Below are 19,179 nucleotides of genomic sequence, written 5' to 3' on the forward strand. Positions count from 1 at the left end.
ATATAAAGTACATGTTTGAAACAGGACTGCTCCTAACTCCTCCGCAGCGTGACATAGTCAAGGCTACTGTTTCCAACTTGGCTGAGAAACAAAGGCTGCTCATGAAGACACGGGTTTGCTATCACGAGCAAGGTCACTGGACCACAGCAAACAGTTACATTCAAGAACTCCCTAAGCGTCCCAGGGAGCCGTCGTCCCTCACCTCGGCAGCGTGCTCTTAGCATGCATGCTCCAACGTGCTCTTATGGGCTAGCAACATACACATGCTTTAGATTAGCAACCAGGAAAGAGGCCATGTAAAGGCATTTCTAAATCACTTCTGATCATCTTTTAAGGCATTCACAGCTACAGTAAATCCCATCACACTAATGGTTAGGGGGAAAGAAAATAACGAAAATGAGATGATTCCACAGAAAATGCTTTTTGAATTAAAGATACAGCAAATCCTGGGCTTGACCCGCCTCTTGCAAACAGGAGACGCACTTAGGAATTACATTTACAAAACTGTTCTGCAAGGCAACCCAGCATTTTGCTCTCCAGCCGCACAGCAGTTTAGTCACAACACTAAAACTGTGCCAGCATCCATCATCAGCAGACAATAACCTCACAACATCATGATGCTGTAGCACCGTGTCTTAGCCAAGACGGACAAAAGCTCTGTGTCTGTGGTGAGGTCTGACTCAGAGAAAGACCAGTGCTCACGCTGCTGAGGAAGCACTCGCTGCAGCGACAGAGCTGTCTTACCGCCGGATGCAGAGGAAAGATGACGTGTTTTAGAAATGCTGTAAGTTAACCTCAAAGCACAAGCAAACTTATCATGGTGCACTCTCAAGGAAAACACACACATAACGCCGAGCGACCAAGCAAAACATTCCCCCTTCCCTGCCTGCCCTCCCCCGCTTCAAGCGCAGACCTGTTCTCTGGGATGCAGGAAGATCACTGGTTGCAGGCAGAGTACCTGTTGGTCCCGTAGGTAATGCATAAGCCACAGAAGTTGCTGGAGGTCCTGGCCTGCCATGCTGAAAGGATGCACCAGAAGGAGGAAGAGGGAAGGAAGAGGCAGGAGTCAAGCTGGTTGGAGAGGGCTGCGGCTGCCCGGGGTACAGTGGGGAGGGCATGGTATGGGCAGGGGCACATGGTAGGTACGGAGAAGTAGGGTTAGGGGCAGGGTTAGGGTAAGAGGCTGAAGCAGGGGCAGCGATAGGCTGCTGAGGCTGATGGAGAGCTGGTCCCCCTGTCCCGAAAGAGTACTGCTGTGTGGCCTGATACGCTACAAAAGGGAAGAAAAGAGATTCAGTCAGTAACTCAGTAACAGCGGGGCCAGGTTTCTTCTCTCTCTGCTTCTTTTACCATCTGACCCTCCTCCCTTCCTGTACCTTCACCCTTCAGCTGGTTATCCGGTTATCCAGGTCCTACTCCTACTCAGCCACTTGTACTTGGAGGACTGCTTAAAACCTCAGCTGCAGGAGCAGGGAGTCGGAGAAAGCACTGCCTCGGCCACAGGGACTTGGATCTCTCCCTGGACTCACTGCCTGGAGGTGCCACTCGAGGCAGCACTGGAAGGGCAGGGCACTGCTTCTCCGGGGGTTTTCTGCAACACTAATCCTCACAGTGACACGTTCAGGAGGAAAAAACGCCTGTCCCAGATTTACACAAGGAGAAATCCCACACCAAGGCAGTGAACAGCAGTCTCTGGAAGTCAATGCAAGCTCGCAGCCTGTCACTGCAGGCCCTGAGGCTTAACTTCACTAACTCGTCTCTGACCATCTGTATCCTTGAATCGTTTTCTCCTCACTTCTGCCTGTACTTCCAGACTCCTGCTCTAAGTATGCTACTGCACTGTCCCCTTCCTAGCTCGTCTCTACCACCGCCTTCATTCTGTTTCCTCCTCGACCCCTCTCCTTTCTTGACAGGCCCAGTGAGAACTGCATAGGTCCAGACTCAGATGAGTTAGGTCCCTCCTCACCAGCTCTGTCTCATTGCTCCATGACTCGCTGGGAGTTTGACCCCAGCACAGCTTTAGGAGCGGCCAGCTGGAAAGCGAGCCTCCAATTGGTTGGCAAACACCTTCTCAACTGTGAGGGCAGTTTTGTGGCAGATGGTGCCTGACATCTGGTCCCCACCAAGAACCAAAAGCCCTCGGAAGCCATATTAGGAGTTTTCTTGCCCAAGAAACACAGAACTGGTTTGATTTAAAACCTCCCAACCCCAAAGAGGGAACTGGCTTTCCCCATAAACAGGGCCTTCTTGCCCAGCTGGCCCACACGTGTGGGAGGAAGAGGGGAGCTGCTGTTACTTACTCTGTGGGTACGCTGCTCGGGCCCCCGCTTGCGAATACATGTTGTAAGTGGAAGACGTGGCTTGCTGAGGTGGCACGTTGGGGTTAACAACACCTGGCATGATAAACCCTGGAGGAGGCGGATTGTCTCCCTGCAAAACAAGATTGCAGTAAAAAGGGAGGGGGGGAAGACAGGATTTAGTTGGGGATGGTAATGCAGTGCTCAAAGCACAACCGTGGGGAAATGACCAGCTCCCGTTTAAAGGCCTTAAACCCCATTCCCTTTAAGAGCCATCCACACAGGGACCGAACAGCTCCAGCCATCCCCACTGCCTTTGGATACCCAGCATTTCGCCCGGTGCAACAGGGAAGCACGGTCAGAGGCGTTAAGTGCGTTTTCAGCAGCAGAGGATCACTCCCTGCCCAAGGAAGAGGTCGTGCAGCACTATCTGTTACTCAGCGAGCCAGAGAGAGCCCTGCCAGCCACAGTTTTCAGCTTAGCGACTTAAATTCTCATACTTCTGATTTCCGTGGGAAAGGGTAAAGGAACAACTAGTATCATCACACTCCAAACACTCTCGTGCGGGGCAGTAACTGCGGAGCTGGGGAGCTCGGATCACACAAGCTCCCGCACGAGGCTTTTCAGAGCCACTCATCTGGGCAACAGCTACAAATACAGCGTGGGACGCAGAGGGAGCACAACCTGAGCCGACTTGGCACCCGCTCCTTCCGCCTAGCCGCACGCTGCATAAAGCACCGACTGCACCGGGTACGTGTCAGAGGGAAGCAGGGTCTCGCAGAGAGGAATAATGAAGGTTATACCTGTGTGTCAGAGGGACAGCCTGCAGGAGGATGGCTGGGAAGGGCAGTAGGAGTTTTGTTACTCCAGGTAGTGACAGTAGGGGCAATTCTAACCTGAATTGAACAAAGAAATACCAATCATGGACAACAAAACAATAAAGTCTAAAGGGTATCACAAAACGCGATGCAAAGACGTGATCACAACAAGGTCCGCATGCTGGGACTTCTAACACAGCCATAAAATCAAATTGATGGAGGAAAAGCGTATTTAAGACAGATTAAATCACTGTGCACTGAAACTGAAGTGACTCGCAGAGGGAAGACAAAGCATAGAGGAGGGAGTAATTACAACAGGCCGTGAACCGAGTGCAGCGTTACACATGCCAATTAGCCAGCTCTGCCACCACCTCACTACAACCAAGCCCTCGGTTAACACGTTTTCCTAACTACCACAGAGGCTCCCCCCAGGCTACTGTACAGCAGGCACCAAGCATCGCTAACCACCACTTGTATGTTACAGGTCTGCTGTTAAATTCAAACACGCCGCCCCACGCAAAGGCGTTTTTTTTTTTTAAATTAAGCTTAAGGCCTGTTAAAAAAAAAAAAAAGTCCAAAACTGAAAAACAGCTCTCCCACAGGCATCTTTCTTGACGATACCCAGCAGGTCTCCATAGCCCCTGCCGGGAATCAGATGCCTCCTTTGCTAAACCTTCCCTATTTGCCACCCCGAAGCCCTTCACCTCCATACCACCACCGCTGCCTTCCTGATGGAGCGGAAACCAAGAACGCCCCGACGCCTGCCAGGTCCCTGAGCGAGGAGGAGCCCTGCCAGGCCGTGGGATACCCTCCCAGGCCCAGGCTGTGGTGAGCACGAACAAGAAGAGGAGCCTGACACCTCCGTCTTCACTAAGGCAGGCTGAAAGCCACAACCCTGAGATCCTGGCTGGCTCATCTGACTTCAGTACAACTACTTCTAGCGCTGCTCAGTGCCATGCTAATGCTGCAGTGAACAGCTGCTGTGAACGTCTCCGTAACTCAGCACTGGAGTGATTTAAATGACTGTTCCCTCTCCTTTGATACTTGTTTTTTTTTTTTCCAAACTAAAAACAGCATGCAAAAATCCATGGCAAAAGGAAACAAGTGTAAGGACATGTTCCTATTTGGAGCAGCACTTAAGCAAATGCTGCCTTGACCAAGCGGATATATGCACTTTAAGTGGAGATCAAACAAAACAAGGATCACATTAAGACTCAAATATGTCATTTCCTTTCTTTCTGGTTCAACACACCGCTAAGTGCCATTCTGACACAGCCCGGCCCCCTTCAAGCCCTTCCCCTAACTCCTGCTCAGCACAAGTTCCCTGGAAAGCCAAGAGCCCGAGAGGGTAACTCCCTTGCAGTGTGCGCATGGGTCTGTATTACCCCCAGGCTTTCTATCCTGGGCAGGGCTTTCTTAAATAATTTCAGCCATTTCTAAAATGATAGGGAACAAGGAAAACGGCGGCTTAACAAGCATTGCTAAGATGACGCCATCTAGAGGAAAGCTGTCTTTTCCACAGCCAAACAGGAAGGACATACTGCCAATCCGCAGCATCATCTCTCAACCGAATTCACCAGGGACCAGAAGGAAGGTCAGAGACACAGGAAAGCATAGCTGAGGCAATCATTGGCAACGAGGCATTTAAAGATAGATGTGATGGTGTTAGCAAGGTAACGCTCTAAGAACGGGATGAAGGCTTTGTGCCTTCTGAAGTCTACCTTGTTAACACCCCGGAGAGAAGGCCACGGTTTCCCTGCGAAGGCACCCACAATCGTTGATACAGAGAGGGAGAGAACAACCCCCCGCCACCACACACACGTTCTCAGCCACTCTTTCTGCTTCCTGCTCGCCTTTCTCTGGCGAGGGGTGTTTGAAGGGCAGCACTGACGGCAGCACGACTCCACGCGCTCGTCTCCTCTGGCTAAGGACAAGGCCCGCATCAGTGACCTTTCCGCTCCTGAAAAAACCCAGCCCAGAACCCTTGGGCACAGAAAGGCCAGTCGCTCTCCAGGACTTGGCGATGCTCTTTAAGCGGACCCACAGCCAGGGCTGCACGCCGCGCCGGGCTCCAGTGGCGGCCAGCATCCCGCCTCGTGGTCCGATGCAGTGCCATCCTCAGTCTGGCAGTACAACAGAGGCATCTGCCTGCCTCATTTCTCCTCTGCCTTCCCGCACTCACGCAGCTCCCTTCCTAATCCCGTACTCACCAGCTCTATCTTCCAGCACAGCTCACGCTCAGCTCACCCCTACTGCCCCATCCCCTGCCCACGCTGCCAGGCCCTGGGAAGGGGCTTTTACCGCAGGCCAGCCTGGCAACAACTGCAGGAACATGCCTCGAGTTTGCTACTGCTGCCACTCAGCAACTTCTGCCGCCAGGAGCAGCCTGCATGGGGGGAAAACAAACCAGCCCCAGAAGAGGTTGCTGGGTGGCACCAAGGAGCCCCAAGGAGTGCAGAGGTGGGGCTACATCAGGGATCATGAGAGCATGCAAAGAAAAATGCCACCACTCTTTCACACTATCGTCCATAGTACTAAAGCACATTCTGAATGAAAAGGGGGAGAAAACTGATCTCCAGAGCCAGGCGACCTGACAACGTGTTTGAAACACGTTTCCAGGTAAGGAATACAGGGAAGCACAAATTAATTCTACCCGCAAGGCTCTTGGTGGGTACACCATACACCCACAGCTCAGATCAAGATAAAGGAAAACAAATAGCTCTACCCACCATCTTCCAGAACCCAAGCACAATATCCCTCCAGAGACCACTTACCTGTTGGTAATACTGCTGGGCTGGACCTTGGGGCCCTTGCATCTGTCCAGCTACAGAGCCAGCTCTTGCTTTGGGCAGGGGCTCTCTCTCATACGGTGCCTTCAGGGCCTCCTGCCCTACTGGGAGCTCCCCTTGAGCTCTGCAAAGCCTGTCCCGTAACAGCACAATGTTTGGCTGCAAACAGGAAAGCACAAGGGAAGGTCAACCGTGCCGCCTGCCACCCGCTGCGTCACACCAAGCCGCTGGCTGGCCATGCGCTAGCGAGCTCTATTTCAGAAACCTGCTCAGTTGCATTTAACTGAAACAAGTCTTTTCTGCAGGAGTAACAAAGCCTTTGGACCTGCCTTACATGTGATTTGGAATGCAGCCTGTGCCTCCCACCTTGGGCCACAACACTGCCAAGCTGGCCTGCCCAAACACCCGCTCACAGAAGAGGGGAAATCAAAAGAAAACCACCAAGTATCAAGGTACACGTTTCATGGCTTGTAGCAAGGACAAGTGCCGCTTCAGCGGCCACTGGCTGCAGGACAAGGCTGTGAAATGCAAGCGGGGAACGAGGTCGCACAGTTCTGTGAGACCAACACAGGAGCACGAGCGTGGTGACAAGAGGAACCAAGGGGCGCGCAACTGCCAGCCTGCAAAACCCAGGATTTGTAGCAAGGGTATCTCAGGAGAGGCCAACAGCCTGATCTCTGCCTCCGGAGGTGTTTCAATGGCAATTCTGCAGGCTAACGGCACTAGCCAGAGATCTCTGCTTGAAGTGAGCCTGTTAACACAGGCAGGGAGCAAAGTGGTGGGGGGAAGGAGTCATGTACCTGGCTGGTGTTTGCAGGGAGGAATGTCAAAGCCGCAGCGATGCTGCCCTGTGCAGCCAGGAGATTGGCATACTGGCTCATCTTCTCAGCCAAGAGAGCTCCCACAGCGTTAGGGTCCACAGCCTGGGTAAGCTGCACGGCTTTGCGCAGGATCACAACTTTCTCTATTAAGTCCTGGAAGATCAGGATAAAGAACAGGGAATGAGGGCAAGGAGGTAAAGCAGACACGGGCTAACTGCTGTCTGCACGGACTGCTCCTCGGGTCAGCGCTGGCAGGATCGTCTGCGATGACGTAAAGGCCAAACCAAGCACAGGTTCCCGGATGGTTACGGTGATGCTGAAGGCATCGCTCTCCCAGCACGTGACATGACAGAACAGCAACCACACACCAGAATTGCCTTCTGATGGCAAAGCCAGCAGTGCTGTGTACAGCTCAACGTCAAAAGAAGTTTATTTAAAGAGGATTTCAGGGCCCCAGCAGCAACAGGCACATTCACCCAAAGAATACTCTTCCATAAAATATTTGGTGAGAGCCAAAAGCATGGATGGAAAACATCACTCCCATCACCACGACACCTCTTTTTATTACAGCCTTGGGCACCCCATGTCCCTTCAGAGCATTTTAGTGGGTAAAGTCTAACCATCTGAAGTAAAAAGGATCTAACACTTCCCTTAGACCAGCTGTTCACACTCTTCTGGCTGTAACTGCCAAGATAGTCTTCCAGACAGTCACCAGAAATCCTCCATATCTTCTTTTCCTTCCACGCTCCCAAGAACAGAGCCACTGTTGGGTCTTCTCCTAGCACCAAGCGACAGTACTACTTTCTGCTCTGTTCTCTCAAGTTGTGCTATTTTCTTACTCATCGAAGGTATTACAAACACTAATTTCTCAATATTAGCATGCAGTCCCCTCTTCTAAACCTTAAGTAAGATTTAGTGAGAGCACACCACAAACAAATTTCAACAACACATCACTAATAAGAACTGTTTACTGACCGTTCACTAATACATCTGTATTTTTCCTAACAAATCAGTACCTTAAGAAAGTCAGCAGAAAAAAAATCTACTGGGACTTCCAGCCTCTGGGACTTCCAGCAATTCCATATCATACTTAACAAGCAGCCTAATTATAGCTCAGATATGATTTTTCAATTTCGGTGTCTCAGCGAGGAAAGCAATGCAATCAAAATGCAAATTCAAACTGAAGGTAAAGTCTTGAACAAAGCCACCACACTCAAGAGACTGGTAAGTAATTTTGATAATTTGAAACTGTACTAGAGAAAGAGAATAACAAAATAAAATTCAAATTACTCCAGTTCCTTCAATTTACCAAAGATATAGAGTTACAGCACTGTCAGGTAGCATTACCTTAAGCACCTTCTAAAACTGCGCCTTCAAAGGCCCTGAAAAGATGGAAGAAACTAAGGCGGTATTCTAGGAATAAATTATTCAGCAATTGCCTCATCTTATCATCAATCCTCCTTTTCCAAAATACTCCCTATATGCGTATTTCACTGCACCCTCAAAATGCAACCCCCTACATGAAACCCTCAGGAGAACCTTTCTGGAGTTGTTCTCCAGAATTCCTTTTTTTTGTTGTTTTTTGTTTTAATTTCTTCCCCTAAATATCTGTCATCTATTCCATAAATAAAAATGTCCCAGTGCATAACTACCACAAAATACGTTCATATGTCAAAGCTGCCTCTTTCCTGAAACCATCTATTTCCTGTCACTGCCTAAACGCCTTTTACGCTGAAAGCATGTAAGCACAGGCACCCAAAGAACGGAGCAGACACTTAGGCTGTCACGCTTCAGAATCCATCTGCCAGTATCACATTCGCATGTTATTTCTACTAAACCACCCATTCCAGAAGGAAAAGGTTTGCATACTGCAATACATGCAGCTATCAGACAGCAAAGACCTGCACCACGTCACTTGATCTAAAATTCAACTCTGCACGCACCACGCCAAATGATCCCTGTCTGTTACTCCCGGCATCTTTCTTCACACAAATACCAACCTGAAGGGACAAGGGGCTGTTTCCATCCTGAGCTTTGGTCCAACAGGCAACGAGCTTTTCCACGTTGCCAGCACAAATGTAACAGAGACAAGCTTGTGTCTGCAGAAGGCTGTCACCCTCACTCTCCAGTCTGTTACCCAGGAGATCTAGGAAAAACACAAACAAACATGATCCCTGTGAATCACCCCAGACATCCCCTTGGTCACCGCCAGGGCAGGGCAAGCTTGCAATGCCTGGCATCTCCAGTGCCTTTGCTCAGCTGAGTGCAGAGAGAGATTGCCTCTGGGCTCTGTCTGCAAGGACAAAGCGTCCAGCACTGATCCTCTCACAGGAACCCAGGGCACTTCAGACCAATTCCTGCAGTGGGCACAAGGACTTGTCAAGCACCTGCAGACTTAGGGTGTGTCAGAAGACAGACTCAGCCGACACGAGTAGGGTGAGGAGACCAGGGCTTCATCATCTTCTCTGCCGCCCACTTTTTGCATGCCCTCATTCAAGAGGGTGACCTGAGCGAGCAGCTGGCCACGGAACTGCAAGCAATGAAGCTATGAGACTGCTCTGGGCGGATGCACATGCTGAAGTGAGTCTGCACAGCTCCACAGACACCACAGCTGGCATCTGAGGGACAGAGGGGTGTCAGGCACACAGCTCCCCTGCAACACCCTGACTACTGGCAATTAAGCTTCCACACTTACTGGACTGTCAGGGCTACAGCAGGCGGCGCTGCCAAGAGGAGGCCGCGTTTCCTCAGCACTCTTCCTCTCTTTCTTACCTTTTGGTGCTTGGCATGTGTCTTAGGGCACGTTTACAAAGCACAAGGTAGCTCTGAGCAGGAGTGAGCTGCCTCAGCTGCCTGGGAGAGCTCGGGCAGCCCTCGAGGGCACAGCGTGAGGTGCTGCAGCAGAGACAGGTCCCTCCAACGCACTCCCTAAACCACCCCTGTCCACAGAGACGGGGTCCGCCCTGCAACGCATCTGCTCCCACGTCTGTGGTGGAGCGACAGTAAAGACGACTCCTTCCCACAAGTCAAAACGCTCTCATGAGAGAAGAGCCAAGTACTATTCTGCACCATTTTCACCCACGTCCCACGAAGCTCTCCAGACTGCTCCCTTAACTGACGTTACTGCCTCATGAACCTCGCTGTTACTGGTCTTGAAACAACGGAGACTGGTGGCCATGCACAGCATGGGCAATGCTGACACACAGCTGCTCACAAGGCCCTCCCTGAGCCCAGAAAAACAGGGAATACGCTAGGAACACAGCGCCTCAGAGGTTCCTCTCCTCCTCTGCAGCAAAATTCAAAAGCTGCATCATTGATCAAAGGAGCTAGCAAGGCGTTACAATAATTTACCTGAAGGAAAACAGAAAAAGTATAGCTTTGCTAGAAATAAGTAGAATAAATGCCATGAAGTCTGTAAAGCATCCTTACTGCAAAGGGCTGCAAACTCCTCTGGCCTGGCGTAAGTCAGCACAGCAGCCAAAGCCTCTCTCCAGTTCTGCAGATCACAGGACTGCACGATCTCCTTCCAGTTCTTTGTTACAACCGCGGTGATGAGCTGGACCAGAAAGAGAGACCCCAGTAAGATCGTGGTAAGATATCCTTTCTTTTAGATACAGTATATTTGGTTTCTGTTCAAGAGTACTCATTGCCACAGTACCCAGGAACCTGGCAGATACTGCAGAGCGACTCAAAGCTCTAAAGAGTTAAGTTTTGCTTTAGAAGGAATTCAGCAAAAGTAAGAAAACAAGCTCAAGTAATACAGTCAGGGCAATTATTCTCACCATAAAACATGCAGCAAAGGAACACAAGCATATGCAGGCCAGGCTCACTGCCAAGGGTTTTCAGAACTGTTTCTGTACACAAAAACGACTTACCAGGAACACAGCTATAAACCTTCTACACAGTGCCCGCAAGGAGAGTGAGTTTTGTTTGTCAAACTGTTTCATTGAGCTTTAAGCTCTTGGCCAGCGAGGGGCAGTTCAGAAGGCTGCTCTGAAGAAAAGGCGAGGTGACAGCAATACCTACCACAACACCCCTACCCTTTGCCCACACGCCCAGCCTGCCAGACTGCAGGTCCACACCTCCTCAAAGCCAAATTCCAGTTTCTTCTGCGTCAAACTCTAACTGCAGTTACTCTGCTTTACACAAAAGACAAACTTGGCAGCCGTGCTCTTATTTAGCGAGCAAAGCCCTTGTAATGCCTCCTGAACAACAAATGCAGCCTTCTAAGTACAAGCTCACCACTCATTTGTTAACACAGGCACAGATAACTGATCAACTCTCAATAAAAATGCTTTTTTTCCAAAGGATGAATTGCAGTGAAGAACACAGTTCCTACTTGCTACAAAACTCTTTCCTTTGTCTTGGCCAAAGGCAAAGAAGTTGGAGGAGAAGAAATTCCGGAGAGAGTCTTAACACGTCAAATTCTCTTCACTTCTCCAATACTAGAAATGCCAACTGTTCATATCTCAAGCTGGATTGCAGGAAACAGTCAGCAAAATCCTGCTCACAGACCCCAGCCTGCGGTGCTGGGTGCTTCCATTCCCCAGGTGACCGGGCTTTTCCACCTTCAGCCTTGCTCCAGAAAAGCACTTAAGCACAGGCTCATTTTAAAGGCTGCCTCCTGCTGCTGCAAACACCCTTCTTGGGCAACAGAGTAGTGAAGTGACAGGTAGCAACTTCCTGCCCTCCTTGCTAAACCCACTGGCCCATGCTCCTCCACGGCCACTTCTCCCATCTCATGGTTCTCCTGTTGCTCTTCTCATACGAGTACCAGGGGAAAGTGATTTGAAGGAGCAGTGTCAACCACTAGCATAGCAGAAAGTGGAAAAGAATAAATAAGCAGCTGGCCAAGACATCCAGTCTCCTAGACACTGGGTGATTAGATTTACGTACCCTGGCTATACTTCGCTATCCTCTGCGCATGCAGTGAAACCAAGCATCAGCAAAATCTTCATTGTGATTGATTACCGGCAGGAATTAACATAATGCTACAGACGCTGAGCATGGGCCTGCGTGCAGCACTTGAAAAACGCGTCAAGATGAGACATTAAACTATGTGCTGCTTAAGACGTTTATCTTAATCAGGGAGAATTTACTATCATATATGCAGCTCAAAAAACACACTGGATATAGTAAGAAATCCTTTTTTCCAGCTAGGGTGCCCTTCCACTCATTCTGTCCATGCCTGACATGTTTTAAGTTCTCATAGAAAAACATCTGTAAGACGGCAAGGCAACTTAGAACGTTACAAAGGGGTTGGCAAAGGCCTGTAAATGCGTTCCTTTTTAGCTCAATATACATACCCTGGTAATTTTGCTCTGCATCCTATCAAAGTATTTCTCCTGTGTCCTGGAGAGCAGCTCTTGTCCGCCAGCGATGGCCAAGATAATGGCATCTGCCATGCGGTTATCATGCAAGCAGAGATCTACTGCACTCTCAAAGTTACCCGTCAGCAAGGCCTGGGTAATCAAACCATCCACATCTGTAACAGGAAGAAGGAGTGCATTTTCAAAGGAGCGCACAAAATTCAGTTCACGATGCAACAGCAGGAGATTTGCCTCAGCCCTGCTCCAGGCAGGTATTTACAGAGACGCTGAAGTTCATCTCCAGTCTCAAACACAATAAGATCAAGGCCAAAGCTGACGGGACGCTTTCAAGCACCACTTACCTCGATCCTGCAGCAAGATGATGGTATTTCACATATGGCACCTTCCTGAATCACTACCCTGCACACAGTGCCAGAAACAAGATGACGTGCAGACAGGGGTCAAGGGCTTCTGCGTTACTCAAGATCCCCTGCGGGTTTCTGCACAGATAGCGAGGTTAACACCTCATGCCTCATCAGGCACGTGCTGTTTTATGGCATCAGAAACCACTGTCAGGGTAGCTGCGTTTCAGCGGTGGGGCATGCCAGCGCTGTATACTTCCCTTCCTTCCCTAAGGGACCTGTATTATGAAGTGCCTTGAGACTGCTGGGAACTTAATGGAGCTAGAGGTTAATAATAATAATCCTTTAAAATCTGCGCAAAAGTTTCCTTTTCACAGGAAACCCAGTATCAACACCAATATTTATAAATGTCAGCACATACAATGAAATTGTACAGGTTTTGGTTTGTTTGCTCTTTTTTTTTTTTTTTTTTTTTTTACCTCCACTAACAGAGATGTTAAATGTCTTCTTTGCAGACACTGAATCTTCAGTTTCTTGTTTATGGTCCTTTACCCTCTAAGAAAAAGGAAAGGCACAATTTTTCAGATTGCGTAAACATTTGGGATAAATAAATACATGTTTAAAAATATGCATCTTGCATTAGAAGGTAAAGCACACTTCCAAACTGCCATTCCCCTAAGAGATCATTAACTTAGAAGGAAAGAGCATTATCCCTGTCACTTGTTACAACACCGTTTCACCTCAGGATAATTGACTTCCCCTGGTGCCTGCACAAAGTGAAATCCTAAGCACACTGAGAAAGTCCTGGGCTTATCTGAAGACCTCCAACATAGATAAACGCACCATTTTCAAATGCACTGTTCTGAGCGACCAGAGTTGACCATATTTTTAAATGGATGCCAAAGGGCAAAAAGCCTGAAAGCCCCAGATATCTTTCCAGCAGGGAAAAGTTTATGCGAGCTGGAGTTGTGCATACCTGGAGTTCACAACTAGCAGCAGCCAGAAACCAGGGTACTGACCTGCACAGGTTACACGTGCCTGCACACGCGTGTGCCACCCTCCCGCCTCAAGCGGAACAAATTCAAAATCCTCCTTCCCTGCTCTCACACCTCCACCCCCACCAGGAACCAGCTACAGGAATGCTACCTAGTTTTCACTTTGCTGCACGTAGAGTTTGAGCTCATCCTCAAAACAGCAGGTACCAGGAGCACACCCCGGACCAACGAAGCACAACACAGGCCGAATTTTGGACGCTGAAGTCCAGAGTACTCCACGCAGGCTTAAGCACTTCGCTGGAGTGGCACAAGAGCTTTCAGCCCTGACAGAAGAGGCTTCCTTATTTAAGTTCCCCCAAACAGAAATGGAGAGCATCACCTGCAAGCACTTGGATTTTTTAATTTTAAACAAAATCCTTAGAGAAGGTGTAATACCAAGGGGGAAGTGTGTCTCTACCATGAATTTTCACGGCATGACCAAACTGGAGGGCAGAAACCGCCCCAGCTCCCTCCTCTGCCATAAGCCAGCAGGAAGCCTCCCAAGTATTTACAAGCCTGCTACTAGGTTAAGATCACGTCTGGCTGCGCAGTCTCTCCCAGAACGGAGATTTCGGTGGCATTCTGTGTCTTGCACACAGTAGAAACCTTGTGCGAACGCATACACGTGTCTGCCACTACAGAGCCTAATAAACTAATAAGCAATCAAGCACCCAAGTTAGGGGGACATCTCTCTCTCGGTGTCCTTAACACGCTGTTAGAGAGACCCAACAACTGCACCACTCTAACACGCCTGAGCCATAAACCACAGCTCTCCTCCTCAGGCAGCTGCAGGCAGGCACCTAGCACACGTCTAACCCCACCGGGGGGCACATGCTGAAAACAATACAAAATAGGCAATTTTGGGAGAACAGCTCAAATTTTAACCCACAGGGGAGCCTGAGGGAACGAGGAATACTCCTTCCCCGCTCGCACAGCAATAGTGCTATTTCTCAGTCCCATTCAACCTCACTTGATCCAGGCTAGGTCCTTAGTCCGAGGACCTCTCCCTGTGCCTGGCTCGAGGGAAGAGCAACGACAACAGCGCTGCTCACATGGACAGAAGCGAACAGAAGCTGTATGAACCAAAAAAACAGATGCAGAGCACAAACCGTCCAAGATGAATCTGGCAGAACTGCAGCAATGGTTATTCACAGGACAACCGGCTACCAAAGCTGGGGACTCCCGTACTGCCTGTCACGCACAAGCGTGAACAGGCTGGCTCTGCCAAGCCAGTGGGAACGATACAGGGAACAAACATTGCCCCTGTCACCCAGTATCACATCTGGTTCCCCGCCAAAGGTTGTATCTACAAACAGAGTAGTAATCAGCTGACGACTTAGTGATAACCAACTAGAGGGAAGCAAGAAAGGAATGAGGAAAGGGAGGAAAAAAAGAGGAACAAGTTACAGTTATGGTCGCAGAGCATTTTGTACGTGTCAGGCAAACGTCAGAAAGTGAGAACGGGCCGAGTGAAGTCCTTGGGTTTTGTGCCAACCGGCCTGTTGCAAAGTGAGCTCATTCTTAAAAACGAGCTCATTCACGTTCTTGCCACCGAGAACCTATTCAGTGTCTGATGCGGATTCGAGAACTCCAAGCAACCTAGCAAGAGCCCACGTTTCACTCGGTCTACACATGCTCTTATATATTCATAAATCCTCAGCACCAGGGAAACGCAATGAAATGCTGTTAATAGCAAAGTAAATACACAGGAAATCACAGTTAGTCTAGAGGGCAGTGCATACCTCTCCCAAAAGCTGCTCCTCTGTAGCCTGGCCTTCACCTCCCTCTTTCAGGACAGATTCATCAGATTTTGTGGGAGCCTTGAGCAGAGAGAAGATGCCATGAGGAAGAAAAAAAAAAAGCCAGGAGAAGAAAGTACTCTGCCCTGCAGATCATAGCCATGACCTTCCTGACAGCGCTCAGAGCTAGCCTCCAGCGCACAGAGGTGCATCACCAATAAATGCGTGACTACAACAACACCGGTAGAGGCCCTCCATCTCCTTGCCCTTTGTCGTTACACAGTGCCTTGGGCTGCTTTCATCTTAGCTGTCTGAAAACATTCAGCAAATCTTTTCTTTTCCATTAGTCAGCCACTGGTCACAGCCAAAACCTTTATGGCATAATTCCACTGCAGCAGCGCTGGGAACGGAGTCTGGCCGCGCAGAGGGAACACAACAACCCTCTGGAGAAAGCAGTGCACTGGGGACTTGGAGCCATGGACTCAGGCCATTCCAACTACAACAGACAATGCCTGTATAGCGTCAATCGAACTCGCTGGGAAGTCTCCAGGGATCTCACAGCTGGTCCTGCCCAGATGCACCTGAGCAGTGCCCCGCACCGGCTTCTGCAGGAGTCCCAACCAGAGCCAGCGCGGTGCACAGGATGTGCTGCGAGGCAACACGTCCTCTGCCTCCCTCACCCCCCTCCGGTGCTGCGAGGGGTCAGGGCTCCTTGTCCCAGGCTCCTCACCCTACTCACTTGCAGCCAGACTTCCTCGCTGCTGTGACACCCCGGCAGCTAAGCAGGGAGTTTTACTCTGCTCTCCCAGATCAGGGACGTACAGGTGTGGTTTTGTTTTCAAGACTGAGGAAGGTGCACCCAAGCTTTCCAGCGCCAGTATGGAGGCTGCGACGCTGCTCCTCACACTAGCTGCCTGCCAGCGAGGCTCTTCTCTACCCCACAGGCGGCAGCTGAAAGCCTCACAAGTGGGTAAGGCACAAGGAGCAGAGGGGAAAAGCAGAGGGAAAGAGACCCTGAGCCAAAACTTGCGACTGACAGCCCTTCACTAGGAAACGGCAGGATGTGAGAGGGGAAAAAGTTGTTTTGCTTATTTAGAGGAAGTACCTTCACCCTACTGGACGTAGGAGGCTCTCACATGCTGGGTTACTCCTGTCTGACTCTGGAACAGTTACCAAGCTGAAGGGAAAATTATTCCCACTTTGCACATTTTTACTGCATTATAAAACTGCACAGAGCTGTAGGCTCTCGTGTTTACTTACCTCTCCCGATTCTCCATCTGCAGGACTTGCCTTATTCAGAGCTGACGTAATCTAAAACGCAACCAAGATTTGTCAGTTAAGCGCCCTGTGATTTTAGGGACAGACCTCTCACTGATATCTCAGACTGCAAAACCGGCCATATAGCTAATATATTGCTTGCCTAACAGTAAGCTAGAGCAATTGCCTCTCCCCACCCGGCGATGGGTTTACTGCTAAGCCGCCTGCACACCAGCCTCCGGTGGGGACAGCCTTTTCTATACCTTTAAAAGTTTAACTGTTAACTCGGCCTCAAACCTCACTGGAACTGCTGGAAGCCACAGTAATAAAAAGGCTATTACAGGACACAGGAAAAAACCCTGTCTACACTGACGAGAGAAAACGAACCAGTGCCAATTCCATTTGAGCAGGCAAACCGTCAGGAAGCTGCGTTTTCAACCACAGCATGCATATAGCCACGCACATGGGGTAGGATTTTCCAAGGAACAAAAGAGTTAAAATGCCCAGTTTTTACTGCGTTTCAAGGCAGATCAGGTCTTCAGATTCCTTCAAGACCCTCAAAAATCTGAATTCCATGTATAAGTTTTAAAATATAGGAAGAAAACATATTATATCACTATGTGGGTACCTGGATTTCCTAAGGCTGCTAATATCATCTGACTGCTTCTAGTACAGCAGGTTGTACTTCACCCTTAGATGACAATCTTCGCAAAAACAAGTTAGGTCAAACTGCAGGAGCTGGTTTTCGCTTTTTCATTTTAATCATTAGTGTCCAATAGAACGGAGAAATCCAGGGCTCGCCTCACATATGAAAATTCCAGATTTTCAAAGTAACAAAACAGCATGTGCTTAAAAGTTTTTCCTGGGAAGCTGAAATCTGTCACCCTTTTACATTCCTCATCATAACAGTTCCTCATAACATGAAAAACAAGTTGCCATTCAGTGAGTTTATCATGTGGGTGTTGCTAACTTCCAGACAAGACGGCGGTGTATTTTTTAACATTAGGAAACGCGGATTCCACTTCAACATGGAACGCTTTGCTGAGAAACAGCTCCGTGAAAGTGCTGCCTCGCAGCTCATCTCATCTGTTCCTCAAATACTGAAATCGCGGGGCAGACCAGCATTTCAGGCTGCTCAGTTCAGTTACGCTCATCTTCCACACTTTTCCCCCCCAGGCACAGCAGATCAACTCAAGAGCAAGAGCAGTGCTGGGCTCCAGGCTCCATGAAGCTGCCCCGCAAAATTGCCACCGCTCCAGCTGCCTAAGTGGGACTGGGTTTCATCTGGATTGTCTAACTGCAATCTGCTTGTGAAACAGGATTTCCCTTGTTATGCTTGCCTTTGACTCATGCAAGAAACGTTTAGAAGCTGAGGAGAGAGTGTTGGTAAAAACATATTTTCTTCGTAATCATAATAGATTTGCCTTGGAAGGCATTTAATGCACAAACATAATGACATTTTTACGGAGCCAGTCTTTGAAAATAAAAAATTAAGTCGATGCAATGAAAACAAGTCCAACATTCACATCCATTCATTCAGAACGGATCTAGACGGATCCTAGGCACAGCACAGAGCAGCAAACAGCCACAACGTGCAGCAGGTATCCCTGTGTATCAGCAGGGAGATGGCACCATGCTGTTGGTCTCTGAGCAACTCAGAGACTGATGAAACCATCTAGCAGCTCAGTCCGCACCGTAACAGCTGGGCAGTCTATGTCTAACTCTTCTCATACTACAGATGCTTCCCAACTTGCTTGAATGGAAACACAACCCAATTATTTAGGAAAATCTGGCTTCTTTTTTGGTTACCTGCTGGTGACTCATTTTCAAAACGGAGATAAAGAAAACTAGCTTTGGAAAACATAGCCCCTTGGCCTAGCTGTAGCTTCTAAAAACCCAATTTTGCCCTAATATAACACTTGGGAAAAAGATCCACACTGAAGAGGTACTAGTTGCTTCCCGGTAAAACAATTTTGCTTTTCCAAACGTAAACAGGTTTTACGGTTGTGTTTCTTTCCTAAAAACACATCCCACAAACAGGAATATTTTAGGCTTTTAAGGTAGTTAATGAAACCCTGAAGAATGTTTACGTGTTGTTTAACCAGAGAGCCAAAAAAGAGATGAGATTCCACAATACTGCAACGTAGTAATGTGACACATCGAAGTGACACGATTAACTTCTACCAACAGGTAAAAAAGCTTTTTTACGCGCAAGAATCAGATCAACATGGGACAGTCAGATGCAGATATGCCTCTCAAGTCTGCTGGCTGCTTTGAAATTCTCAGTGAACATCCATACTGCAAAAAGATTACACAGCCAATAAAAAAAAAAAACAAGAACCCAAAGCAAGCTGCAATTGCCTTCCGAATTCCGAAATTACTTAGGGCTCTTTACCCAGACAAAGTTTTAAGAGGAGAGGCAGACTTCTAGCGTTCTCTAGAAAAAAGGAACGCTTGGTACATAAATAATATACAAATATTCAAGTTAGCCATGCTTAAGCCAACAGAGGATCCTGTACAAAGGTTACAGCTATATTACAGCTGCTGGAACTGCAGCAGCACAGCAAATACTATCTGTTGGGAAGCACACTGAAATAAACTGTTGTATAAAAACACGTACTATCTCGAATAGCCTGGGGTGATTGCTCTTGTAGTCCTACACGTAAATTAGTGTTTTAACCCATACGTGGTATTGCCATTATTTCAGGCTGTCCTCTACAGACGCATGCATCAGTTAAAGCATTTAACATGCA

General features: G+C 48.8%; 1 protein-coding gene across 26 annotated transcripts in view; it reads right to left on the reverse strand.

Annotated features, from left to right (window-relative positions):
- SEC31A (SEC31 homolog A, COPII coat complex component) overlaps positions 1-19,179 on the reverse strand; it is a 47,387-nt gene that overhangs the window by 12,366 nt on the left and 15,842 nt on the right. For 4 of the 26 annotated variants that reach the window (XM_068941361.1, XM_068941364.1, XM_068941362.1 and 1 more), the window contains exons 13-23: positions 16,430-16,480; positions 15,173-15,250; positions 12,876-12,951; positions 12,032-12,210; positions 10,155-10,281; positions 8,726-8,871; positions 6,705-6,878; positions 5,890-6,063; positions 3,101-3,193; positions 2,301-2,430; positions 914-1,270 (exon numbers count right to left, since the gene is read on the reverse strand). In XM_068941361.1, the coding sequence (XP_068797462.1) occupies positions 914-1,270; positions 2,301-2,430; positions 3,101-3,193; positions 5,890-6,063; positions 6,705-6,878; positions 8,726-8,871; positions 10,155-10,281; positions 12,032-12,210; positions 12,876-12,951; positions 15,173-15,250; positions 16,430-16,480 (1,585 nt within the window). The remainder of the gene's footprint in view (positions 1-913; positions 1,271-2,300; positions 2,431-3,100; positions 3,194-5,889; positions 6,064-6,704; positions 6,879-8,725; positions 8,872-10,154; positions 10,282-12,031; positions 12,211-12,875; positions 12,952-15,172; positions 15,251-16,429; positions 16,481-19,179) is intronic. The other 22 variants (XM_068941375.1, XM_068941374.1, XM_068941371.1 and 19 more) reach the window with 11 other exon arrangements.

Source organism: Struthio camelus, chromosome 4, assembly GCF_040807025.1.
Source record: "Struthio camelus isolate bStrCam1 chromosome 4, bStrCam1.hap1, whole genome shotgun sequence".
In the NCBI taxonomy this organism is placed as follows: domain Eukaryota; kingdom Metazoa; phylum Chordata; class Aves; order Struthioniformes; family Struthionidae; genus Struthio; species Struthio camelus.